Source organism: Lampetra planeri, chromosome 17, assembly GCF_965212315.1.
Source record: "Lampetra planeri chromosome 17, kcLamPlan1.2.h2, whole genome shotgun sequence".
Taxonomy (NCBI): domain Eukaryota; kingdom Metazoa; phylum Chordata; class Hyperoartia; order Petromyzontiformes; family Petromyzontidae; genus Lampetra; species Lampetra planeri.
This window is the reverse complement of record NC_136123.1, coordinates 6,313,876-6,341,762: the sequence shown is the minus strand read 5'-3', so window position 1 is coordinate 6,341,762 and position 27,887 is coordinate 6,313,876. Positions and strand designations below refer to the sequence as shown.

At 42.8% G+C, this 27,887-nt stretch overlaps 1 protein-coding gene across 2 annotated transcripts; it reads left to right on the top strand.

Annotated features, from left to right (window-relative positions):
- Positions 1-258: 258 nt before the first annotated feature.
- On the top strand, positions 259-27,212 carry KDSR (3-ketodihydrosphingosine reductase). 2 transcript variants are annotated; one of them, XM_078602024.1, is made up of 10 exons: positions 259-294; positions 15,475-15,564; positions 16,584-16,640; positions 16,925-16,990; positions 17,456-17,551; positions 19,054-19,245; positions 22,140-22,223; positions 22,745-22,828; positions 24,302-24,403; positions 26,500-27,212. In XM_078602024.1, the coding sequence occupies exons 1-10, from the start codon at positions 274-276 to the stop codon at positions 26,614-26,616; spliced, it is 909 nt and encodes a 302-aa protein (XP_078458150.1). In that variant the 5' UTR covers positions 259-273; the 3' UTR covers positions 26,617-27,212. The 2 variants fall into 2 exon arrangements, with proteins under 2 accessions (XP_078458150.1, XP_078458149.1); XM_078602023.1 differs by lacking the exon at positions 259-294 and adding an exon at positions 5,696-6,016.
- Positions 27,213-27,887: the final 675 nt, after the last annotated feature.

Below are 27,887 nucleotides of genomic sequence, written 5' to 3'. Positions count from 1 at the left end.
TGTAGTGCGTATTTAATGTGGCGCTGCACTCTGATGTTGTAGGAGAAAACATGTATTAAAAAGTCTATTTAATTAAGTAGAACGTGTTGTCTATATTTATTCAAAGTTGCGCATTTTTATGTGACGTCACATTTCTCAAACCGCCCCCCCCTCCACTTGTCACACATCGTCACAAATGTCTGACCCCCCCCCCCCCGCCTAGGTGCATGACGTCATTTATGGACGGCCCCTACCCAAAGGCTCGACGCCACATAGACTCAGGGACGAGTGTGTATGGTCCCACTTCCAGATGCCGTGAGTACAACTGTCGTCTCGAAATCATCGACATTTCTCCCTGAAAAGGGTTTTGCGTGTATTCGATCGCCAGCATTGTATCGTCCCGGCTGGGAACTCTGCTTGAGCAGAGCGTACGATCTCTCGCTCTTCCCTGCCAGGCGTTGGGATTGTTGCACTTGGACTCAATAAGTAATACTCGAAACTCTGCCTGGGCCAAGGCCGTAATTATAATATATATTGGGTGGGGGACGCATCCCCCCCCCCCCCATATTCAAATATGCTCAAAATATCCCCACCAATATATTGCTATAAAAACATTTGTAAAATGTTTTATAGCGATGCTATGTAAATAAAAACAATTTGCTAAACCTTGGCCACAATGCATCGATTTCTGTTTATATGATTGAGGTTATGGTTGTACTTTATGAATCCCTAATCTCTGCCATTACATACAATGAAACAAGAAAAGGTAAAAAAAGAGCAATGTAATACAATACACTATAGACATTAAATTTCTATTTAAAGCTTTCGTGACTGCAGGGATTCATCTTCATGGTTCTTTCGGTAAAGTCACGTAGAAGGGAAATAATAAAATAATATAAATTAAACATAATTATCTTGCAGGGGGTCTGGGGTCCCCCCCCCGAAAAAAAAAATCTAAATTTGAAAACTAATTTCCTGCCATTTCCTGCCTAAAATTTTAAAAAATTCACTAACACATGGGATGGACTTTTAATTATTTTTTTACAATAATGTCTATAGTCTTCTTGGTTCTTTCGGTAAGTCACGTAGAAGGGAAATAAAATAAAGTCACGTAGAAGGGAAATAATAAAATAATAAAAATAAACCATTATTATTTTGTTATGTTTGACACGGGAAAGCGTCACGGCGCGTTGTGGTTATGGTAAGAATGTGGTTGCTTCTGGTTGTTGCTATATTGTGGTTGTGATTATATTCTGGCTGTTGTCGTTATGATTGTGGTTATAGCTGTAAGTCATCATCTGTTTCCAACCCTGGATAATCCACATCCCTATGGCGGAATTGAGTCTATAGGACAACCACTCTTAACTTCCCCACAAAGTGGAATGGTATTTTATCGACCACGAATGCATGATGGGCTGAGTGAAGTGCAAACCAGAATATGAACTCGCAAATTTCTAATGTGAGTCACTCGCTCCATCGTTGAGTTTCTTGGCTGGTCTACTCACACTTAGCAGACATTGACCTGTCATTCACCAATGACTGCACATAAAGCCCAAACCATAAAATGGTCTTCTTCATTTCATGTAGCGGAACCCCGGCTCTGAGAACAAACAACACGAGTGTGACTGTCTTACGACGAACATTACGACGAACTCTTGGTGGTGGAGTGGTTGGAAAAATTGTGCCACCTACTGTGTGAAGGGATATCAGGTCAGCTTATCGCGATTTGGGTTAGAGCGTATAAATATGAATTAGTCGTTAAACCCGCCACCACACGACACACCCATTTAGTAAGGTTCGTCACGTAAACGAAACATGCAAATTCGTTACTAGTTCAGTACATTGGTGTGTTAGAGAGTAAACACACAACATTAACAATTGGGTTTACTCTAAATGGCTGTGTCGGGTGGTGGCTGGTTGAACTACATATTTATAATTACGCGATTTAACCCAAAAACCTCTCTTCGGGATATCAGGTATTTCTGTGTTATCGGCACACATAGACACCCTTGCAAATTACATGTTTAATTTCAACGCATTATTCAGTTCAACATTTTAATAAAATGCAGTGTGCCATTCTTTACCACAATCGGTTGCAATGATCTGCACAATACATTAACATTAGATTTTCTGTATCATTGCATGAGGCCGTTTACCAAAATTATGATAAATTTGTGGCAGATTTTTTTAAATACATATTGTCAAAGTTGTCACTCGCTGAGGCCGATGGCCGGGCTTGGGCATCTTATGCCGACGATCCTCTTCAGTATCTCCGTGTGGCGGAAGGTTGAAGTGTCATTGACAGCTGTCTGCGTCAGGCAAGGCCAACAAAGGACACAAGCCCGTGCGTGCAGCCTGGAGGAGGGTAGCTCAGCGTCAGCGACCGGCAGGGCTGAGTGTGAATGCGTTATCGTGCCCATGCACGGAGCTTGCACGCTTTGCCCTCTCTCCCCACTGCTGTGTTGCTGGTGGGGCCCTCTGAACTGTTCAAGTTCAAGTTCATTTATTAGGTATAGCCCTGTGAGCCATTCGGCTCTTGAATCGGGTGCAACCGCAACAAACAAAAAACAAAAACATGAACAAGAAAACATCTTAAAGTGACTGTGCAAACAGAAAATCCAAGAAAAGACAGCAAAATATTTCAGAAAAAGCACCGTACACCAACGCTGTGTGCAAAAATCCCAGTGGGATGCAAGTCAAACAACAACAACCACAAAACAAACATGGCCAAACCAAAAAACTTTTCGAAAATCACCAAAATAAATCCATAAAAGCAATGAAACAGTGATCATAGGAACTGTGACCGAATTTTCACAATAAACTACGTAAACAACATGTACTACCAAAACTCTGCAGCCATAGCTGGCTGCATGAGTCACTCCACAACAGCAGGAGCATCAGTCGGAGTATCAACATTTTTCAATGCACCTTTAAGATCAGCACACTAAATCAAAACACAGATCATACTTTGCAGCGATCATCCGGAGCTCGTGTTGGTCATGGCTTCGTATTGGTTCGAGCATTCTCTAATTTCTTTGGAAATTGAAAACTCGCTTATTTAGAACTGCTTTTTGTGTTTAGTTTGTTATTCGTCCAACTGTTTCGTTCCTTATATCGAGGCGTAGATGTGGTAACCACACTTCTGCGCTCTTGCGCAAAGTGTGTGGGGGGGGAAAGGGGATTAATGAGTCAAATTAATTCATCATCATACTCTTTGGTTCTTTCAGTAAAGTCACGTAGGTATAAAATGATGGACGCTTGTGTTGCGCCTGAAACGTCGTGATGTATTTTATTTTATACCTACGTGACTTTACCGAAAGAACCAGAGTATGGATCCCTGCAGTCACGAAAGCTTCAAATCAAAATGAACTCATCATCCTTCCTCCACGATAGATAACATAAGCAACGCTTTATAAGAATGTATTAAATCCCATAATCGCATAGGGTATTTATATTTATATTATTAGTATTAATGATGAATGTGGTGAGTTGGGTATTTTTTTGGAGTGTGACAAAACTGTACTCTTTGTTTTTTTCGGTAAAGTTACGTAGGGATAAAATACAATAAATTAAAAATGAAAACAACTAAATTAAAACCACGACGTTTTGGGTGCAACACAAGCATCCGTCTTCAGGTTGAGACAACGCAGCGAAAGCACAACCGCTTAAGTGTGTCTAAGAGATGGCTGTGACGAGGAATTATATATGAGAATAGGTTTTCCCCTTTTTTCTGGCAACAAAACAGGTGTTAAGATGTTAAAACACAAAACTGAAACCTTTTACAAGGAATCATGTCTGCATTAACCACAATACTTGTGGTCAAAATGCAAACAAACAAAACACATACTCTAATAATATATGCATTGTCTTTGAAACTGATTGGTCCACACCAAAGACAGCTCTGACACCTGTTTTGTTGCCAGAAAAAAGGGGAAAACCTATTATCATATTTTGGTACTGGCAAAGGAGGTCCCATGAGAAATTATATAGTTGCGGGGGAAGGAGGGGGGGGGGACATGGTGAATGTGGGGGGCGGGGTGTGGGTTGGGAGGTAACGCATGTAGTTCAAACTGAAGCTTTGTGTCACAAAACTGATTCTAGTAAAACGCTGCGAGGGCCTGGAAGGGTCACGTGAACTCGTTACATAAAACACATTCAAACGTAATAACATGTAGTCGTTCACACGCGATTTAATTCATGTATCACGAGCTTAGTAATTTAAATGAATCGATTACAGAATAATTATGTGCCTATACTATTAACCACGGGAACTATTGAGTCTGAAAACTAAATTTTTTTAGCGGCCCTATGTTTTAAATTTTTGCAATTTTCCCAATATTTCATTGCAAAATTACTTCTATTATACTTTTTTATTGATAAGAGTTGAAAGGCAAATTCATACTATTATCCGCAAATATTTTTTCCACCACGGATAGGTGGAGTAGAAATGCGGATAAACTCTCAGATAGCATCATCACCACGATCCATTAGCAAGTAACCCGTAGGTTTTTGTGCCCACTTTCCTCTCTCTGGTGCCAATCTACTCAAGTAGTGCACATCTTCTGGCACCAACCTCTTATGTCGTCAAGCCATTTTCTGTCAGGTCTTCCTCTCTTTACATTTATTTCCATTTTGCCGAACAGACACACTTTTAATTTCCCTGTTGTCCGTCTTACGTGTGTCCAAATAGTGCCAGTTTCCTTCTCATCACTGTCTACATCAGGTCTTCTTTGAATAACAGGATCCGCAATATCCCCCCCCACGCCCGTCCACAACAACTAAAGCTGAGAGTTAGATACTCAATACACGAGTTCAAATAAAATTTGACACTTCATCAAATGCTAGCGAGCTGTTAACTACCTTGCGTGTTATACAGGAGGTCGTGGGTTCGATTCCGATCCTGACGCCTGTATATTTGTAGTTTTGCGTGTCTCTCTCTTTCTGTCCTCGTGGTCGCGTGGATTTCTCTCCGGGCCCTCCGTTTTTTTAAATCCTTTATATTAAGTTCGCTTGCTTGCTTAGGACCGTGCAAATCTTTCGGTCGTTTTTTAACCCACTTCCCGTGATCCGATCGAGCTGACATTTTGCACACAGACTCGTTGTGCGTGACAATGTATTTTCGTGAAATTTTTTTTCAAAAATTTTACACTGTTTAGGGGAAAATGTTTAAATATTTAATTACCAATTGTTTAATGCTGCCAGACAATCATCTGACCCATAGGTGGCAGCCATCTCAAGCCAGACGACGATAGGACTCTAGCCGCCCCGATGCCACGCATATAAAGGATTTATAGTGAAAAAGTTTGTTTTTACGGGTTTACTTGTTCCCCTCTACATTTCGCAACATGCCGTTCGGAGTATTAGGCTGCTATAAAATGTCCACGTAGTGATAAGCCAATTCGTCGAGCTATCATTTGCAATAATCAGTTGGCTTCCGCAAAAAGTTGAACACTGTGTAACCCTCACAAATTCTCGCCACCACAAAAGCGTGGCCTTGCCTGGTAAAATCTAATCTTCATTTGAAGCTTACGTGACTTTACCCAAAGAAGTATGGTAAAATCTAATGAACAAAAGACAGTGTTCATGAGTTTTAGCTGAGTGTGTGTCTTTCTCTCCACTGACTGCAATTGGATTGAGCGCTCTCCCATTGCTTGGCGTCCGATCACGACACCCCCCCGCCCCGCCGCCCCTCCCCCTTCCCCCGTGCGTGCCCTTTGAACCCGGAAGCGAGTGAGCGTCCTCCCACGTCTGTCAACATTTCCCTGGTTCAGTGGGTGGCAGAGAGAGAGAGAATTAAAAACATTCAATCGTCGCTAATTGTGTGTGTGGGGGAGGGGGGCGGTTGTTTTGTGTTGTTATCGTCGTCGCCGCATCTATTTAAAAGCAACAAAACCCATCGATGTTAGGCGTCGTGTCGCTCCAGTCGGTAATGCTGCTGGTGGCGGTGGCGTTCGTGGTGGCATTCGTGCTGCTGCTGTACATGCTGTCTCCCCTCGTCAGCCCCGCGCGACTGGGGCTCAGCGGCGCTCATGTGGTGGTGAGAGACCCCCCACCACCACCACCACCTTCCAGCATCAAAGTAACACTGACACCGAGTACATTTGTACAGTTAGGCGAGAGCTCGGCTGGTGGTCGTGGAGGCTATGCTAAGCAGCATGAGCCAACGCGAATTCATGTCATGCTGTTGAGTTAACTGCATACGAGCGTAAGGCGCTCATGTGGTGGTGAGACCCCCCACCACCTCCTCCCTCTTCCAGCATCAAAGTAACACTGACAACGAGTACACTTGTACGGTTAGGCGAGAGCTCGGCTGTTGGTGGTGGAGGCTATGCTAAGCAGCATGAGCCAACGCGAATTCATGTCATGCTGTTAAGTTAACTGCATAAGAACGTAAGGCGCTCATGTGGTGGTGAGACCCCCTCCCCTCCCCAGCATCAAATTAACACAACGTCACAAAGTACACTTCTCATTAACTTGCTTCTGCTGCTGGTGGTAGTGGAGGCTCTGCTAAGCAGCATGAGTTAACGCGAATTAACGGAATGCTGTAGAGTTAACAGCGCTTGCTAACGCCACGTGTGAGAGCCAGCATTAGAGTGGTTTAACTACAGCGATACACTTTGATTTAAAGCTTTCGTGACTGCAGGTATTCATATGCTTGGTTCTTTCGGTAAAGTCACGTAGAAGGGAAATAATGAAATAAGAAAAATGTTAAACAATAAAATTCTCACGACTTTTAGATTGCAACACAAGCAATCGTCATCAGCTGTGAAAACTCACAGCAATACACTCTGTAACTCATGCAATTACGTGAAACTCGTGTGATGGTGAGGTGATGCTAATCAGCAATGGTTAACACGAATTAATGGATTGCATGTCACAGTTGAGACCCGGCATTAGAGCAAAATACTACACGAATACACACGTCAAATATTGGTCTAATATAATAACATTAGGGCTGGTGTGGGTTTGAGGCGAGTCAGCATTCGTTAACATGAATTACTGTTTAGATAACTCTCATCTCGCTTGATAAGGAGCTCATATGGCAGTGAGAGTGTTGGGTTACACAGTGTTAACTAGTGTGTTAACTAGCTCGTGTGGTGGTGAGAATGTTAGTGTTACACAGTGTTAACTAGTGTGTTAACTAGCTCGTGTGGTGGTGAGAATGTTAGTGTTACACAGTGTTAACTAGTGTGTTAACTAGCTCGTGTGGTGGTGAGAATGTTAGTGTTACACAGTGTTAACTAGTGTGTTAACTAGCTCGTGTAGTGGTGAGAATGTTAGTGTTACACAGTGTTAACTAGTGTGATAACTAGCTCGTGTAGTGGTGAGAATGTTAGTGTTACACAGTGTTAACTAGTGTGATAACTAGCTCGTGTAGTGGTGAGAATGTTAGTGTTACACAGTGTTAACTAGCTCGTGTGGTGGTGAGACTGTTAGTGTTACAGTGTTAACTAGTGTGTTAACTAGCACGTGTGGCGGTGAGACTGTTAGTGTTACACAGTGTTAACTAGTGTGATAACTAGCTCGTGTAGTGGTGAGAATGTTAGTGTTACACAGTGTTAACTAGCTCGTGTGGTGGTGAGACTGTTAGTGTTACACTGTTAACTAGTGTGTTAACTAGCTCGTGTGGTGGTGAGACTGTTAGTGTTACACAGTGTTAACTAGTGTGTTAACTAGCTCGTGTGGTGGTGAGACTGTTAGTGTTACACTGTTAACTAGTGTGTTAACTAGCTCGTGTGGTGGTGAGACTGTTAGTGTTACACAGTGTTAACTAGTGTGTTAACTAGCTCGTGTGGTGGTGAGACTGTTAGTGTTACACAGTGTTAACTAGCGTGTTAACTAGCTCGTGTGGTGGTGAGACTGTTAGTGTTACACAGTGTTAACTAGCTGGTGTGGTGGTGAGACTGTTAGTGTTACACAGTATTAACTAGTGTGTTAACTAGCTCGTGTGGTGGTGAGACTGTTAGTGTTACACAGTGTTAACTAGCTCGTGTGGTGGTGAGACTGTTAGTGTTACACAGTGTTAACTAGTGTGTTAACTAGCTCGTGTGGTGGTGAGACTGTTAGTGTTACACAGTGTTAACTAGTGTGTTAACTAGCTCGTGTGGTGGTGAGACTGTTAGTGTTACACAGTGTTAACTAGCTCGTGTGGTGGTGAGACTGTTAGTGTTACACAGTGTTAACTAGTGTGTTAACTAGCTCGTGTGGTGGTGAGACTGTTAGTTTTACACAGTGTTAACTAGCTGGTGTGGTGGTGAGACTGTTAGTGTTACACAGTATTAACTAGTGTGTTAACTAGCTCGTGTGGTGGTGAAACTGTTAGTGTTTCACAGTATTAACTAGTGTGTTAACTAGCTCGTGTGGTGGTGAGACTGTTAGTGTTACACAGTGTTAACTAGCTCGTGTGGTGGTGAGACTGTTAGTGTTACACAGTGTTAACTAGTGTGTTAACTAGCTCGTGTGGTGGTGAGACTGTTAGTGTTACACAGTGTTAACTAGCGTGTTAACTAGCTCGTGTGGTGGTGAGACTGTTAGTGTTACACAGTGTTAACTAGTGTGTTAACTAGCTCGTGTGGTGGTGAGTCTGTTAGTGTTACACAGTGTTAACTAGCGTGTTAACTAGCTCGTGTGGTGGTGAGACTGTTAGTGTTACACAGTGTTAACTAGTGTGTTAACTAGCTCGTGTGGTGGTGAGACTGTTAGTGTTACACAGTGTTAACTAGTGTGTTAACTAGCTCGTGTGGTGGTGAGACTGTTAGTGTTACACAGTGTTAACTAGCTCGTGTGATGGTGAGACTGTTAGTGTTACACAGTATTAACTAGTGTGTTAACTAGCTCGTGTGGTGGTGACACTGTTAGTGTTACACAGTGTTAACTAGCTCGTGTGGTGGTGAGACTGTTAGTGTTACACAGTGTTAACTAGCTCGTGTGATGGTGAGACTGTTAGTGTTACACAGTGTTAACTAGTGTGTTAACTAGCTCGTGTGGTGGTGACACTGTTAGTGTTACACAGTGTTAACTAGCTCGTGTGATGGTGAGACTGTTAGTGTTACACAGTATTAACTAGTGTGTTAACTAGCTCGTGTGGTGGTGACACTGTTAGTGTTACACAGTGTTAACTAGCTCGTGTGGTGGTGAGACTGTTAGTGTTACACAGTGTTAACTAGCTCGTGTGATGGTGATACTGTTAGTGTTACAGAGTGTTAACTAGCTCGTGTGATGGTGAGACTGTTAGTGTTACACAGTGTTAACTAGCGTGTTAACTAGCTCGTGTGGTGGTGAGACTGTTAGTGTTACACAGTGTTAACTAGCTCGTGTGATGGTGAGACTGTTAGTGTTACACAGTATTAACTAGCGTGTTAACTAGCTCGTGTGGTGGTGAGACTGTTAGTGTTACACAGTGTCAACTAGTGTGTTAACTAGCTCGTGTGGTGGTGACACTGTTAGTGTTACACAGTGTTAACTAGTGTGTTAACTTACTCGTATGGTGATGAGACTTCGTTAGTGTTACACAGTGTTAACTACCGGTAAAATCACGCAGATAGAAAAATAATAAAATGATTGAAAAAATCACGACGTTTCCCAAAGAATATGAATTCCTGCAGTCACGAAAGCTTTAAGTCAAGATGTAACCACCTCTCCGGGGAGGGTTTCCACACAACCATTAGATCTTTTAACAGACTCCGCGACAAGAGGGCTCATCTGATCGAGTCGCTCACTTCTCTGGAGAGATACCGCGACACCCAGGTCATACCGATCGCCCTCATTTTAGTTTGCATTCTGACCACAAGTATTGTGGTGAATGCAGACATGATTAGCCGAGGTATTCCTAGCTCTGCGATCTTACATTTACTTGCAAATTCCACCTCTAGCCCCGCCCACTTCAAACATATAACACCTTCCTGCGGAGGGAGCTGGTAGGAACGTTGGGTTGCTCGGTCAATGGCCAGGGTCAACGGCGGCGTGGTGTATTCCGCAAATATGGCCGACTGTGAGGGCGGGCACAAGCTGGCGTGAGTAGGTTAAACGTTGAGTTTTATAAGGGCACCACGCGGTGACCAGCCCCTCCCCACCCAGCCCCACCCAGCCCCACCCCCCACCCAGCCCCACCCTCCCCTCCCCACCCAGCTCCTCCCCACCCAGCCCCTCCCCACCCAGCCCCTCCCCACCCTCCCCACCCAGCCCCTCCCTCCCCACCCAGCCCCTCCCCTCCCACCCCCCACCCAGCCCCACCCTCCCGACCCAGCCCCTCCCCACCCTCCCCTCCCCACCAAGCCCCTCCCTGAACGACGGACACAATAATCCCCTGTGGGCTGGTGTAACCAGGAGGTTCCTACCAGTATAACCTTTGGCTGTAGTAGCTCTCTCGCTGTATTTCTTCCTGCCTCAGCAATCCGCCTGCTCTATTTTTTCACCTGAAGACGATTGCTTGTGTTGCGATCGAAACGTCGTGATTTTTTTTTCATTTGATTATTTTTCTATCCTGCGTGACTTTACCGAAAGACCCAAAGAATATGAAACTTAACATTTTAAGCCAAGGTGTAGCATGCACATAGTGCTGTACAACTAACCGCGTCCACTAGCACATTAAGTGCATGTGGTGTTGATGCCTTATAATTTTACTATCAAAATAAAACGATTATTAAAATTGGCCTGCAGCACAAATGTGACGCGAGACTTTTTTTTTTATGAAAACAAACGCAATCGTGACAAAGTGGCACACTGCACTGTGAACTTTCTGACCTCACTTGCATTCCCAGCCGCAGCTCACATGAGTGGCGAGTGGCATAAGAATTGGCGCTGGCCCCGAACATTAGTGAAATATGGCCAAACAACCTTCATTGATCTTCTTGGTTCTTTCGGTAAAGTCACGTAGAAGGAAAATAATAAAATAATATGAATAAAACATGAAATAATTCTCACGACGTTTCGGCCACAACGCAAGCAGCCGTCTCGACAGACCTGTTCTCCACTTGAAGACGGCTGCTTGCGTTGTGGCCGAAACGTCGTGAGAATTATTTTATTATGTTTTTTTATTTTATTATTTTCCTTTTACGTGACTTTACCGAAAGAACCAAGAAGATGAATCCCTGCAGTCACGAAAGCTTTAAATCGAAATTTAACCTTGATTGACACATTTTTGGAGATAATATGTAACTCTTCGTTTAAATAAAACGCTTATAACGACTAAATATAGCCATTCCTTACTCATATTTTATACAATTGTGTATGCGAGTTTCACGACCAATAACTGATGAGAAAATACAACACTGACATCATGTGATGAGCATTTGGGTGGTGATTTTCTTTCAAACAATAGATGCACTGTTGTACCATACTGTGTGCACATGTTTTCAATAAACGCCAGCCAAAGTAGCAAAAATGTGGAATTTCAATGAAGAACAGCATTACGCGGTACATGTTTCAGTGGTCGATTTTGCATCAAAATGCCGAGCAAGCACATCAGTTTTGGCTTGACCATCTGAATGTGAAATTGTAGTTGTTCTGCAGCTACATCAGCCGTACGAAAGAATAAGTTGGCCTATCATTGACGTGGTTGTATGGTAATGGAGGTTAAGTTTGAATCTTTAAAGAATTGGAGCGATAGCATCACCATTTAAAAAACAAACGTACGTCTTTGAATGCCCCCAGTTTTCTGATCGTATTAGCTACTTCAATCCGTTGTAAATCTAAGTGTACTACTGTACATTGTAAGAATTTTGTGTTTGGTAGCGATTTAGGGAGTGTGGTGGCATGAGGGCACATGGTAATTGCTGCATTACAACTTAAACAGAAATAAAAGATGCCTAATCATCTGATGGTAACCCTTGCGAGATTTCCATAATCTGCTTTGAAAAGTAGAAAAATGCTCATAATTAAGTTTTTGGGTTAGATCGCGTTATTTATAAATGTGTCGTAACCCTCCACCACCCGACACGGCCAATCAGCAAAAAAGTGTCACGTTGACAAAAGACAAATAGTTCACTACTTTAGCCCACCCGTGTGTTGAATTGGCCGATGATGCTGGATGCAATTACCAGCGAAACGTCGTACTTAAAAATTGTAAATGTTGTGGTTTCACGCTTCAACACACCGGTGGGCTAAAGTAGTGATCTATTTGTCTTTTGTCAATGTGACACTTTTTTGCTGATTGGCCGTGTCGGGTGGTGGAGGGTTACGACGCATTTATACATAACGCGATCTAACCCCAAAACGTTTATTAATAATATTGGTCGCGAAGCCTACGTGTAAAAAAAAAATGCTGCAAACGTGCGTGTGCACTTGTGGATACGATTTGTTGGTGCTCGACCTTTCACTCGGAATATTGCTTCTGCTGTGCAGCCAATTCAAACACAACACGTTACAGTGATGTTGATGTGAACGTTTTGTCCCATAAAAACATACACGTGCAGTTAAACCACTGTAAACATTTTTTATTTGTTTTCAATTTGAATTTTGTAAAAAAAAAATGTTAGGAATCTTGAATTAAATAAAAAATGGGTAGCTTAAAAATATAAAATACTATTAAAAAATGTGCATATGAATAGTAATTATATTACAACATCACCGATGTGCTATTGAGTTTTTAATCACGCTGTGTTTAGTTCACAAAACAGTTTTTCCTGTTATCTTGCAGCCAGCCGTTATACTTCCGTTTTAGTTAAGAACAGTTTTGTTTGTTTTTATGCAAACAAATAGATAAAAGTATGTAGTTTAGACTTTAGTCTTATCAGAATTTTCAGTCGTTGGTTGCCGAGTTCAATGAACTGAAGTAATGCAGTTTTGTTTGTTTATGATAAAAAACGAATCTTTAGCAAAACAGAAAACACCCCTGAGGCTTGAATATGATGATAAAAGTACAACGTGTAAGAAACACTCTTGTCTAGAAGTATTTATGTAGACTTTAAAGTAATTTAACTCTGCACATGAAGTCAAAACCGGACACAAAAATACTTTACGTGCTTTGTTTTTTTTGCCTTGTTTTCTGCTGTGCATTTAAAGGGACAAATCTGGGGGGGGGGGGTTTCTGTGTTGTGGTCTTGGCCTCAAAGTAATCTTTATGATGTGGTCTAATTTGTAGGTCGTGTACCAAAAATCACTTTTATCCTAAATGCCAAATACCTTCACTAAGTATTCTCTAAATGTGAATGTAAAGCCAAATAATTATTTTTATTCGACTTTTCAACAAATTAACTGAGAAGTCACACACTACGTCACGATTAGTCTCTGCTTGCCCCTGTCTCTGTGTGTATCTCTCTCTTTGTCTCTGTTGCTCCCTCTGTCTCTCTCTGCCTCCAACTCGTTCTGCCTCTCATCATCGCCCTTCGTCTCTCTGTTTATATCTCCCTGATTTCTCCCTCAGTTCTTGTGATTCTTCTTGTCGGTCTTGCTGTCTCTTGCACGCTGTCTCTCGCTTTCTCTCTCCCTCTGCCCCCCGTCTCTCATCTCTCTTTTTCTCTCTGTCTGCCCATCAACCTGCGCTTGTAATGCTGCTGCTGCTGTTGCAGCTTCCGTACCCTCCGCTCAACTCTTCTTCCTGACCCACCCCCACCGTTATGGCGGTGGTCATGTGGCTTTGGCCTGCGGTGCTCAAATACCACTTGGCATTTTTCTTGTACACTTTGCCCATAATTCAAAGGTGTAGTGAACATGCAACCTAGGGTCACCCTTGCAAAAGAGGCAATGCTTTTTCTTGTCGCTCAGTGTTTATTTCATCTCCCGGTTACATAAATGAAACAACGCCAACATTTTTGGGACCCCCTATTAAGTTGTAGTGGGAAGACAATTGTGCCAGGATGCGGTGGGTGCCTCGCAGCCTTGTTATGTTGTGCATGTTGACTTAATAGGTGCTGCCTAACATAAAGTATTGCAGGTATGTATGCGTGTGATTTGTATTGTGTTTTCCACCGTGGTTTGTGTTTTCCATCGTGGTGGAAACACAATACAAATAACAATATAAAAGCCTGGGTAAAGTTATATGGCCAGGAGTCGGAGCCATTCCCTGTTCACCTTGGCATGCGACAGAGATGTCCTCTGGCTCCCACATTGTTTAACATCAACTTTGACCACGTAGTTCGAGAAGCTTTCCATGGCTGTACCGGAGGAATTTCCATCTGGTACAGATACAACGGGAGGCTGATCAGTGCCCGGGTGCGGTCGAGGGATTGGTTCCCTATTGGTCAACCATGTTATGTATGCTGATGATCTGGTGATTGCTGCTCACTCAGAGGAGTAGGAGGCGCTGCTGCTAAACGTGGAGTGTGCCACTTAGAGGTGGGGTCTTACCATCAGCCCCATCAAAACTAAGCACCTGCCCGGGGAATTTTTGCCATCAAAAACTCCACCCCCTAAGCTCCCCATTGGTGATGGAGCGGTTGTGGAGAGAGTGGAGAGTTTCCCATGCCTGGGCAGTGTGCTTATGACCAGCTCTGGTTTGACAGCAGAGGTCTCACTCCGAATCAGCCGGGCGGCATTATCTTTTCATTGGCTGCCCAATGCTGTGTGGAAATTACCTGGTCTGTTGCTCTACATGATTCTTCGGGTCTTCTCGGCCACAGCCATGCCCTCCCTTTATGCTTGTGAAACGGGGACCCTTCGTATGGAACATCTGCACCAGTTAGAAACATTCAGGCTGGCATGCCTACGATCCATCCTGGGTTTAACCAGGCTGAATTGTGGGAGGAGCTCACAAATCCTTGAAAGATCTGGACACATTCCCGTCAGTGAGCACCTCTGGCAGGCATTGGCTGGGTCATGTAGCCCACATGCCCAGCCACCGCCTGCCCAAGCAGCTTCTGTTTGACTGCATAGAGGGGGCTAAACAGGCACAACATGTGCTGGAGAAGAGATGGACTAATACAGTACGGGAGGATGTGGAGCTGAGTGAACTTGCCGATGACTGGTACCAGCGGTCTCAAGATTGGCCTCTATGGAGGAGGCCTGTGAAGGACACTACTTTTTTCTCTCCACCTGAAGAAGACCGCTTGTGTTGCGATCGAAACGTCGTGGATTTTTTGCTTTATATTTTTGTTTTCTATCTACGTGACTTTACCGAAAGAACCAATAATATATATACTACTGGGTAGTTGGAGAGAATCACCCTCCAGCAACAACGGAGGGCAGAGGAGCGACGCTCACAACAATGGGCGGAGCGCCGGGCAGCTAAAATTCAGCAAGTTGGCACAGTAGGGGGGTACAGCTGGTGCATCTACCAGTCATCTCAGTCAGGCAACCCATGGTACCTGCTGGGTCTGTCCCGAGACCTCCTGTCAGCGAGCCTTCGACACTTCACGTGGCCTCGAAGTGCACCTGACCTGGCACAGGCGCCATGGTGACGTCACCGTCACTTAGTGGCGAATGTCTGATATTGGTATTTGTATTGGTATTGTGAGCACCTAGTGCTGATCTATTGCCGATCTTCATGGTTCATACCTCTCGCTTCAGCAGCCCAAACAAGCTAACAAGTGAATCTTTTGACAATGTGTCCATTTGCAGGTGACTGGTGGATCTAGTGGCATTGGGAAAGCCATCGCCATCGAGTGTGTCCGACAAGGAGCCTGTGTTACTCTGGTGGCCAGGAACGAGGTGAAAACCCACACGCGGTGTTGTCAGTTGTCGTTGATCCTCAGCTTGATCGGTGACGTGGCCGATTCGGAGCGTGGTTGATGCTTTTTCAAAAGGTTTGTGGCTCAAGTCCGGCGACCGCCCCTGGTTTGTACTGGAAGTGTGTCAGTTTGACACGTCGGCTTTCGCGATAGTAAATGTTGTGGATCTGCTCTCAAACACACCGGTGTGCTGTACTAGTAACGAATTGGCATTCTTTGTTTTACGTGGCAAACCTTACTAATTGGCTGTGTCGGGTGGTGTCGGGTTTCACGACACGTTTATATTTATGATATCTAACCCAAAAAAACCTGTTTTGTGGAAGTGTGTAAAGTCATATATGTCTCACAATGGAATCTAAAGGTGCCGTGACGTTATTTGAAAAAAAGAGTGAACCGTGTGGGCCTCCAGTCATGGTCCACATTAGAAATGTTTGATTAATTACTCACAAATTGCTTCATTGTGACAAACCACGTAGCAACATTGCCATCTTCTGCCAGATTTCATGCTCATTTGCAGGCTATTTCTGTGCACACCTCATGTCACACGGGACAATTTCCACTTGGTAGTTTGGGGGATCCCCTTGGCTAGACTGCAGATGGCCATTGAAATTGTTGAGATAAGATGTGGTTCAATGCACATTGAGTTGCTGAGGCATTTAAACACCATATCAATGTAAATCCTTATATTAATATCAGCACTGCTTGGTTTCCAGCCCTTAATGTACACATTAGGGTTGTTTATTGACAACTGGTAAGCCAGTAACCATTTACTGGTTCAGAAAATCGAGAACTTTTCATAGCAGAATGTTAGTAACAATGCACCGTACATACGGCACTGTGGCAAGCCTAAGTCACCGCGTGGCATATTTTCCCTCGTTTCTCCGTTAGAAAGGTGTATGATGTGAAGTGTATTGCTCCGTGCGTTCAGTGGCTACCAGTTACACAAACAAACGTTTCATGAGTCACGTGCGTGACAACGTTGTCTTGCTTTGTCTGCAGACGAAGCTTCTGCAGGCGAAGAGGGAGGCTGAAGAGCACGTTGTGAATGAAAGCCAGGTATGAGGTGTTCCTCAAGAATATAATATTGAAAGTTGCAATGGTTTCATAGTTTATTTGTATTTTAAATTTGATTAAAGAGTGGTGTTAGTATGATTAACTTATTCGCACCGGACTTAGCAAACCGGTGCTAATGGGAGGTGCGGGGGTAAGAACAACAAACTAAACAAAAAAAGCAGCTCTAAATAAATATTAGTGCAGTGAATCAATGTTTTCTGGTATGATTATTCTGTACATATTTGTCTAATACAGATGTTGTGTGTTTGTGGTTTTTAAACGTTAAGGCAGTGCTGTGCATCTCGGTGGATGTGTCAAATGACTTCAACCAAGTTGAAAGTGTCATTAAACAGGTGAGCTGTGGTCACATTCTGACATAAATTAGCACACATGTGCTGAGATTACAAAGCGTTGTAACATGACTGACTAATGTAGAGCCCATAAGGTATATGTTATACTTGCTTACATAGATCCGTATATGCGCATTGGACTCATCGACATAGTTCTGATAACTTGATATAATAACCAGAGACTTACATTGAACCCAATAGCTAACATAGATTCCACAGACTTGTATAGGGGCCAGAATTGTACATGAACCCATAGATTTACATAGAACCTACAGACGTCATTAATGGATCCATAGGCTAACATGGGCCCACACGAATATAGACTACACACTTAAGTTGGGCAATGTTTTTGTTGGACTGCATACATCACTTTGGCATCGTAGGTTACTTAACCATAGTGTAAAAAATAGTGTTTGACCATGGTACGCTATACCAGGCATTCTGTTTTTTAATGCTCTTGGAATACAGGCTCAAGAGAAACTTGGGCCGGTGGACATGCTCGTCAATGCTGCAGGTACTTCAATCGCCGGACGCTTTGAAGACATCAAACCTCAGGAGTTCAAGGTTCGCAGCAAAAAGGCAAAATAGCTGAAGGCCTATTTCAGGTCAATATTGGGACATTGTATCATGTCTATATCTTTATAATGTTTACTACATTTGGGGATGATGCCGAGGTGTCATGGTTAGCACGTAGTTGAAACAATGATGGTGAGATATTAACTACCTCGCCTGGTGTGCAGGAGGTCGTGGGTATGATCCCGGCCCTGACGCCCGTATATTTGGAGTTTGCATGTTCTCCCCGTGGTCGTGTGGATTTTTTCATTTAGAAAAATGCGTTTAGAGTATTTGGCTGATCTAAATTTCCACATGATAAGCCATTTCTTTGAGCTATCATTTGTGGCCAGATCGCTTCTGAAAAAGAGCTAATAGCTCAGTGGGCATTACCTGGTAAAATAAAATAATAATAGTATTAATGGGCAAGTTTCTTATTCCCCCTGCCTCATATCTACCCAGGAGTACAAATGGGTGCACCTTAGATGATTGGCAAGGTGTGTGTGGTGGGCCAAAGTGTTGGTGCACCTTCTTCAAAGATGTTTGGCCAGCGTGGAAGTGTAGGCCCTTTACCCTCAACAGGGAGCTCTCTTGCGGGTAAAGGGTGGTAGCGCACGGCTGTAATCAAGCGCTGTGGGGACATGATAATTGTTTATTTACCCTTCTATCTGGCAACAAAACTGACACCTTTTTTACAAGGAGTCATGTTTTCATAGACCACAATACCTGCAGCCATAATGCAAACAAAAAACATAACTCTGATAATATATGCACTGTCCTTGAAGTTGATTGGTCCACACCCGAGACAGCTTTCCTTAGAGCCTAGTCTCACATGGGTTGGACCAGATGACGCCAAAAGGCGAACAACTCAAACATGACTCCTTGTAAAAAAGGTGTCAGTTTTGTTGCCAGATAGAAGGGTAAAAAAACAATTATCATATTTTTTACTGGCAAATGAGGTTCCAATGGTGCTGTGGGGACAGTGAGGGTTGTGGATCACAAATGTTTTGAAACGTGTCGCACTACAGCAAAATTTGGACCAATCTCCATCTGTTCCACCTGTATGGGACAGTGTTGTCTTTTCGCATGTGTTGCGTTTTCCCCGGCAGCTCGGGTTTCCTCCCACGTGTAAACAATCAATCATTGATTGGCTTAGCGCATCTCACTATATATAGTACCACATAGTTTGGGGCAATTGTTGGCATCGGCTAACTGCCTGGCTACCTTCCCTCTTGTCTGTGGTTCCTCGTGCCCCTGATTCATTCTATCTCGTCGAGAGCGAGTGAAAACTGCACTTTACAAGTTGAAATTCTTCTCATTGTTAGCGGAGGCACTCTTCTGCCAGCAGTGGCATGAACACATAATTGCAGAGCTGCAACCTTTTACCCTTTTATTGATGTGTGTCGAAACGTTTGTCTCTGTATAGATTAACGTGCAATCTGAATTGTGTAGCAGTGTTGTTGTGTGTTTTATACCCTTCCGCATGCACCTGTTTGTCTGCCTGCCTGGATTAGCGGCTGATGGAGGTGAACTACCTGGGCAGCGTGTTCACCAGCCTGGCGGTGGTGCCGGGCATGAAGGAGCGGCGGAAGGGCCGTGTGGTGTACGTGTCCTCGCAGGCTGGTCAGCTGGGCCTGTACGGCTTCACGGCGTACTCGCCGACCAAGTTTGCCCTCCGCGGTCTGGCCGAGGCCCTGCAGATGGAGGTGTGTGTGGTTTTAGCGGCATTGGTGGCCTTCAGTTTGAGCGAGGGATCACCTTCGTTAATATTTAGGCTGACCGTACATAATACTTTAATTAAGCTCGATGTTGACAAAGGAGAATACCCTGTTAAGCAATTGTCTAGCGTCGTAGTGGTGAGATGTTATCTGTCTCGCCTGGTTCGATCCCGACCCTGATGCCTGTATATTTGGAATGTGCACGTTCTCCGGGTCCTCCGGGTTTTCCTTGCACATTTAGAAACATGAGTTTAAAGTATTTGGCTGGTATAAATTTCCACGTGATAAGCCACTTCGTTGAGATATTATTTGTGGCCAGGTCGCTTCTGAAAAAGAATTAAATAGCTGAGTGGACTTTACCTAATAAATAAAGTAGTTTATAGATTTATAGTTTAAGAGAATATTTTTAGATTTAAAAATAAGCAACATGAGGAATGTAGCCTATACACTTAGTAAGGAAAGGCATTTGAGTGGTAAAATAAGCGAGGGTAGGAATATTCCATGCACTGACTTCATATGCCTGTGGATTAAGAATATCCTGATTGTGTACTTCTGCAGTTTCCCTACATCAGTTGTTACTGTTACTTTTTGTTCACTTGAATTTAAAGGAAATTAATTTGCATTACTTAGCGAGCAGAGCAAACCATATCCATGAGTTTGTAAACTATCTGGTTTTCACTATTTTGTTTGTATTCGTTCCAAATTCTTTAAAATAAGCTTCACATAATTTCTGCAAAGAATGCCCGCACCAATGTCAAATGCACAGCTGTGAATAAGGGTCATTGGGTGGATCTAATTGTTGGTAAAAAAAATGTCCCGCAATTGAATATGAGCCCTGAAGTTGGAGGCAGGCCAAAATGTCTGAGTGCTCGCAGCTGTAATTTCCTTACAGAATTCTGCTTTTTAATTCATTGCAGTTTGATGCATTGGAGAAGTGTGTAGATTGCATTTCTCTCATTTTTATTTAAAACCTCCCCCACCCCCCACCCCCCATGAAAACAGTAAGATTTTCATTTCTAAACATAAAAATTTACATAAATATATGCAATATGAGCAATCGCTTTGGTTTGGAAGCTATGTGTCCACTTCAAAAGTTGGCATGTGTAGTTGATCAGGATATTCCAACACAATTCACAAATGACCAATACTCTATTCCAATTGTATTTCTGCAAATTAAATCGTGTTAAATAAAGACCCTTGACTGCCGTTCTGCTATGATACAACGCAGCAGGTCTTCATTGAGAAAGGAGATCCCTGGTCTCAAAGTATTCAGTTTTCAGTTTCATTTATTAGGTATAGCCCTGAGAGCCATTCGGCTCTTGAATCGGGTGCAACCGCAACAAACAAAAAACAAAAACATGAACAAGAAAATATCTTAAAGTGACTATGCGCAAACAGAAAAATCCAGGAAAAAACTGCAAAGTCTTCCAGAAAAAAAGCACCGTACACGAACGCAGTGCAAAAATCCCAGTGGGATGCAAGTCAAACAACAACCACAAGACAACTTAGACTAAAGCCATCATTCTAACTCTGTACTACAACAAACAAACATGGCCAAACCAAAAAACTTTTCGAAATCACCAAAATAAAGCCATAAAAGCAATGTAACAGTGATCATAGGAACTGTGACCGACCTTTCACAATAAACGACATAAACAACATGTACCACCAAAACCCTGCAGCCACAGCTGGCTGCATGAGTCACTCCACAACAGCAGGAGCATCAGTAGGAGTATAAAAAAAATTCAAATGCACCTTTAAAGATCAGCACACTAAATCAAAACACAAGATCATACGTTGCAAGGGTCATCCGGAATGAAAACATGTATGTATGTTGCCAATCCTGCTAATCAAAGGGCTATTATCTGCTGATAAACAAATTTTATCTTCTGCTTAAAGATGAAGGAAGCTTAAAAATAACTTCGGCATCGTTTATTCGTGCAATTTACAACACAGGTCTCAATGTGCAACCTCTCCAAACACATTTACTATCTGTTATAAAGTAGTTGCCTGCTTTACAGGATAAACAAACTGTGTTTATAAAAGCACTGAGAGTAAATTCTGTGAAATTAATTAACTGCAATGTATACTGTACTTAACAAAAAATATTAGGAATATATCTAATAAATATGTTGTTAGATTTTAAGACTAAAATAGTTCATGGGCTACGACACTGACCATAAATCTCATGAATAAGAATTTTTTTGGCCAGGCCTTAAATACAGCCAAGGATTCAACGTTTTTTTTTCTTCCAAGGGAAGAGCATTCCACAAGCGTGGTAATGCAAAAGAAGCATCTTAAGTCAAAATGGGGGGACACTTTGATGTGCATGCAAAATTTTAGGGTGAGGAATCCCATTGGTTTGACAGAAATATGAAGAGACAGCATTTCCGGTTATAGCTCACTGCAAAATATTTCTTGAAATCGGATTTTAAAAACACAACTGCCAGTGTTTGATTTCTTTAGTGTTCAGCATTTAAACCTGGCATTGTTTTAAGCCAGCTTGGTATATGTGATAACAGGTGGTCAATCCTTTCGCTCTTGGTCGTTCCTGAGCATGTCCAGCGAGCAGATTCAGCAATGAAATCAGCTCGTGGTGCAGGTGCCTGGGCGGCTTGTTACATCACAAAACCATGAGAGATGGCGACGACTTGGGGAAGCCTTCATCCAGCAGTGGATCGATCATGGGTGCTGACAAGAACGATGATGACCGGGAATCTTCATTGTGATTTCTTCGTTATGTGCATCACCTTGCGTGCACGTTATAATGGACAACCAAGCCCCTCCAGGGGTTCTGCGATTCAAAATCCAGAGCCGTTCTTGGGCCAAGTGGCCCGTGGTGGCAGTGGCTGCATTCTGTGATGTTTGTTGTTTGCCTCCAGGTTAAGCCATACAATGTGTACGTGACACTGGCCTTTCCACCAGACACGGACACCCCTGGCTTTCATGAGGAAATCAAGGGCAAGGTGGGATTTCCACAGCAACCATACATAGCAGGACAGTCCCTGGCTCCTGGCGAATAACAGACATAATAATCATCGGTTTGAAACGTACACTCTCCTTGTTCATGCTTTGCTCTATTTTTGTTTGATTTTGGAAAACCGTATCCGCCTGCCCGCCGTACCTTTCTTCATTATTGACAGCTTGCAGCTCAGCACACGGCAGATGCCTGCGCAGCGCGACTCACGACCTCCTCTTGATACCAAGATCCAGGATGGTCATCGTGTCTATGCGCCGCTTCTCGGCAGCCCCAACAGTCTGGAACGATATCCCTCTGCACATTCGCAGCATCACCTCAATCGCCTCCTTCAAGAGAGACTTAAAAACTCACCTCTTTAACCACGTGCTTTTGAGCGACTCTGAGTTGCGGCCACTACGTCTGCAAATTTGCGCGCGTTATAAATTTAACTATTATTACTATTATCATTATGTATGTGTATTGCAATAACTTTTAACAATCTGCTCTCTGCTATTTCGCTTCCTGCAGCCACTGGAGACGAAGCTGATATCAGAGACCGCCGGCCTCTACCAACCAGAATTTGTTGCAAAGATCATCGTAAAGGATGCTGTGGTAAGCCATAACCTGCACTTGATCCTAACCACCAAAGCATGTTCAACAGATTGAATGAACGAAGACGATGTTATCCGTAATAGAGGTTTTTTTTTTTGGGGTTAGATCGCATAAATATCAATGTGTTTTTAATCCCGCCACCACCCGACACAGCCAATTAGTTAAGGTTTGTCACTTAAACAAAACATGACAATTAGTTACGAGTTCAGCACACCGGTGTGTTGGAGAGTAAACTCACAACATTTACAATTCGAGTACGACGTTTTGCCAGTAATGACACCCACCCTCATCAGGCGACAACCACAAGTGTGGAGAAATCCTCCTGTTTCGGTCTTTCATAGAGGGGTACATGGGATGTAGTCGCTGTGAGCGAAGACCAGAAGGGGGTGTTAATTAGTCATATAAATTACAAAGGATATATATTACTAGTGGGGTTATTCACAGTTAATCAACATACATAAGAAGACTATGTTCGCTTACATGCCTTGGTGCCACTTATCCCATGGTAGCTTAGCCCCAGAATGCTGATATTTATATATGTTATTCAACTAGTTCCTTCACTAGATATATATATATATTAGATTATTTATTCTAATTCAGTTAAATGTCGTTGGAGAAGCTGACTGCACTTTGTAACGTTTCTTCTGTTTGTTAGTTCGGGTTTAAAGTCATGCTCCGTGAATTCTTGTTGCTTCATGTTCCTGCGTAAAACTGTGAGAATGCTTTTCTCGAGTTCAGAAGCATGAATATGCATCTCCTCTGTGGAGCATTTTTTCTTAAAATAGCCTTCACGCTGACAGCTGCAATTTCAGTGATTGTAATAACAGATCTGATCCACGTGCATATGTACACATACACACAAACGAATGGCTCTCGGTCTGTGGGGATGAATGCAATTTGCAGAAAAGGTCACATGACTCATTCCCGTATTGAATTGCAGGCGATTGGTTGAACGTGGTAAATGTTCGTTTTGTAGTAAAGCAATATTTGATGCATTCTACAGCTAAAGATGAGAGAGAAACATTTAATCAATCGTCTTTTTAAAATCGTATATCAGGTGGCAATTTAATGGCTTTTAGTCGTTATTACCTGCTGACCTAAAGAATGTGCTGTTTATGCACAACTGGTTGGTTCCTTTTTGCAAAGTTTCACTTATGCGTTAGTGAAGCCTTCCATTTAGGGGTAAGCTCAGTGCAATGGGTATTTTTCTAGCCCGAGAACAAATATGTCATTACAGTCATTGTGTGGGCTGTAACATTTCCAACAGAATCGGCTGAAATGGGGGTGAAAAACATCCGTTGTTTGATTTTACACCTTTGTGTTGTCTCCATTAAAATTTGTGTGAATGGGGCTAAGTACAATAATGGTAGGCCTGTCACGGTGATTCATCTTCCCTGGCAAGAGTTTGTCTATTGAATCTCACACCTCGTCATTTGACACGTTGGCGCTTGCTTTTTTTTTCCATTATTTCAGCTCGGAAACTTTAACAGTTCTGTGGGCTCCGACGGCTACATGCTTTGCTCCCTTACGTCCGGCATGTCCCCAGTCACCAGCATCACCGAAGGCCTTCAGCAGGTGCACACCCAACCACCCACAGGCTCAAATAGCCTCTTGTTCTTTGCTGAAATATCGCTGCAGATTTCTATGAATGTGTAATGGTAAGGACACTGGACCGGCAGTGCAGAGGTCAATAGTTAACTTTGATCTCCTGGTTTGACAGTGGACACAATGAGCAAGTTTATTAATTCTACACTGCCTCTGTCCACCCTCACAATGGGTCCTCCATTCAGCAGGTCGTTTGTGGTATGGTAAAGTGTGGCTCCTCCCACCTCATTAAAGATGTCTGACCAGTGTGGAAAAGTAGGTAACTTACCTTCTCGAGGTCCCTACAGTGGAAGTCCTTGTGTCAGCAGTGACATAAACAAGCAATTGCATATTACATGTATGGCCTTTTGTCAATCTACTGCTGGATGAGGGCCTTCTAACAGTTCATTAACCGTACTTCACCACATTGGTCAGTGTGAGTTGGTGAAGATGGGGGAGCGGGGGAATAGACGTTAGAACAGTACAATTCAATATATTTTTCTACACTGCTATTGGTACAAATATAACTGTATGTCAAGATGCTATACACACAGGAGAACTTGCGTATTATAAAGAGTAATAGGAATTGTATTATGAAGGTTGAGGTTTAGGGACAGGATGTTATGGGAGAATAGAAAAAAACACATCTACACTCAGCCTAAATATGCCTTTGCTTTTTGTGTGTGGCTGTTGTTGAAGCTACACACAAAGGCAAAAAGGCAATGAGTGTGAGCCCGGCATTGCACAGTGTCAGCAATCACATTGGCGTAGGACTGTGACCTTGCTCTGATATGACCTTTTGAAATGTTGACATGAAAAGCAATTTCTGACGTGGCTTTTTTTGTTCTGTTTTGAGGATGCGAGCTGATTCAGCCTTCCCACGATGTTTTCTGCGATTAGTCCATTGGTTCACAGGGAATTGCATTGACATGAGTGGCAGATTAATTGATTTAACACAGGACACAAATTACTTCTTGCGTTTCCTTTACATTTGGCGGACAAGCTAGGACTACAATATATTATGTGTACAATTGTTTAAAACGTTGGTGGTTTTGTACAGCTAGCTACTTTGGATATTTTAAAAAACATTGAAATAATGTAATTATTTATTAGCATAGGCTTTTTAAAACCCATTAATCTTTAATCTGGTTTCTGAATTCTGGAATACTGTGTAACACAACATTAAATTAACTCATGGGTCTCTGTTTATTATCAGTTGCGCTGAATCCTATTATATAAGAGTATCGACGTTGCAGTATTAGTGTAGGCGAACATTTCAGAGGGAGTGTAGTTTTAACAATTAGGAAATATTTATTCTGGTTGGAGCATGATGGCATTTGTAAGGATATACAGAGAAATGTGGATTTAATAAAAGAGTCGTCCAAACTCTAATTGACTATTTTTGTTCGAATCGGCTGCCTTGAGTGCTGCAGCCTTATTCCATTGGCTGAACAGGCAACCTAGAATTGTAGAAAACCCATCGCTGATTGTCTGCACTCGGCTTAATGATCGTAATCCTTACGCCATGGAACAATTTATATATTTATATAGATGCCCAGTGGCCATCGACCTAGAGTAAATTAAATTTCAATTTTTTTTATTGTTGTTTTTTTTGATGCTGCATATAGACATTTAATGGTGGATGCTCTACCGCCCTTGAGAGTTTCACTGTGTGCCTGCCCCCGGTAGCCCTCGGCACATCGCTCCCTCATGCCCTTTTACGGTAAATCATCTGTGGGTTTCGCGGCGTAGGTGGCAATTTGGTGCTCTGGTGATGCGAATGTGAGGTTTTTTTCGTCCCTCGCATTAAGCCAGAGGTTGTTGAAGGCTTGATTTATGGAATTAAAAGAAGTGCATGTTTCTGCAGGCACCATTAAAGCCGAATAAGCATGCGCATGTGGATTTTACTGCCACTCACGCTCTTTACACAAATATACACCGTGGGCTCTCACACGCAGAATTGTCATGGGTAGGCCATTGTGCATCGATGTAATTGTTAAATCTCATCACTTGGCTGCCCGGCCACCCAGTGAATATCATGAAGTTATTACAGTGATGGGTAATGATGATTGTGACGTGTCTGGCAGGTGGTGACCATGGGTCTCTTCCGGCTCATCTCCCTCTTCTACCTGTGCAGCTTCGACAGCATAGTTCGTCGCTGCATGATGAAGAAAGAAGGCTGCACTTCTCCAAAAACGGAGTGATTGCTGCCTTCACATGGACGTACGGTCCAGACTCCTACCCTAGGGCATTGTGCGGTGCCCGACTCCCAGTCCTAACTGCGTTATCTGCTACTATTTTGATAATTGTGGTCTCAGGTATGTGTACGAAGAGGAACACTTGCAGAATGCCATCGAGTGGTGCAGGGCACGTTCATTCACGTGAGATCCACGTGTGTGCGTGTTGGCGCAGGACCAATGCAAATGCTGGAGCAATGTATTAACATCTTTACACAAGACAAAAGGTATACTGCCTGGTAATCTGTCCGCGTTAATATCACGGCTTCACAGTGACAACTGATTGTCAACGCTTTAAAGTTTATTCATTTTGGAACATTGCGTCCTCGTAGACCTCGCAAGTAAACAAGAATAAATGACAAACAACATAGATTAGCATGTTTTGCATTGACGAGAAAGGATGTCAGAAAGTTTGTATGTACAATGTGTTTTTTTCCATTACACAAAGGAGAAAAGCTCGGGTTTTGGGGGTAATGAGTCTGCATTATACGTTGTTGTGTACATGCGAGTGGAATTTTGAAATATTGAAAGCAATAAAGCGCCAATTTTTTTTTGCTATTTTATTATTGTTGCACCAACAAATGCACACAAACTTGTCCAAAAAAATGTTTTGCATTTTCTCGTCAGGTTTGTGACTGATATTAAGAATGTTTTTTTTTTTATTAAGCATGCAGAGGGAAAAAATACTTTGTCATTTTGATTTGCACAGCTGCCCTCTTTGTGTTATTACGCAGTAGGGCAGCACTTCCCCACCCACCTTGCTACAGAGAATAATGTTTATCCTACGACAGTCAAATCCATATTTTTATTTCTGAGAGCTAGAATTTTGCCAAATTTGATGCAGAATCACATCTAAATGTATTTGAGTTTTTTGGTATGTGTGTGCAGTCATTGTTGACCAGACTGGGAGACTATTAGCTCACTGCGCTTAAGAACTCTTGATTCATTAAGGGTCATAGCCCAGATTCCAACCCAGGATCTCCACAGTACTGGACCCTGAGCTATCTGGCCATCTCAGCATGCCAATTCATTCTTGTCTGATGGCATCAAATAATACAAGCCCCAGCATGAAAAAAAAACAATGGTTGTTTGCATAATTGAGTCATTTTGACGGCTATGCACGTATCCCATCGTGGCAATTCTTTATAAATGGGCAGTACTCTGTTCGTATCTGCCGAGTACAGATATGCATTACAGAGCATGTAGTTACAATAACTTTCTGTTGTGCTCTTCAGCGC

Coding starts and splice junctions, on each gene's coding strand:
- KDSR (XM_078602023.1), top strand. CDS start 5,879: ATGTTAGGCGTCGTGTCGCTCCAGTCGGTAATGCTGCTGGTGGCGGTG. Junction 6,017..15,474: donor TCAGCGGCGCTCATGTGGTG/GTGAGAGACCCC, acceptor GTCCATTTGCAG/GTGACTGGTGGATCTAGTGG. Junction 17,552..19,053: donor TCAAACCTCAGGAGTTCAAG/GTTCGCAGCAAA, acceptor TGCCTGGATTAG/CGGCTGATGGAGGTGAACTA.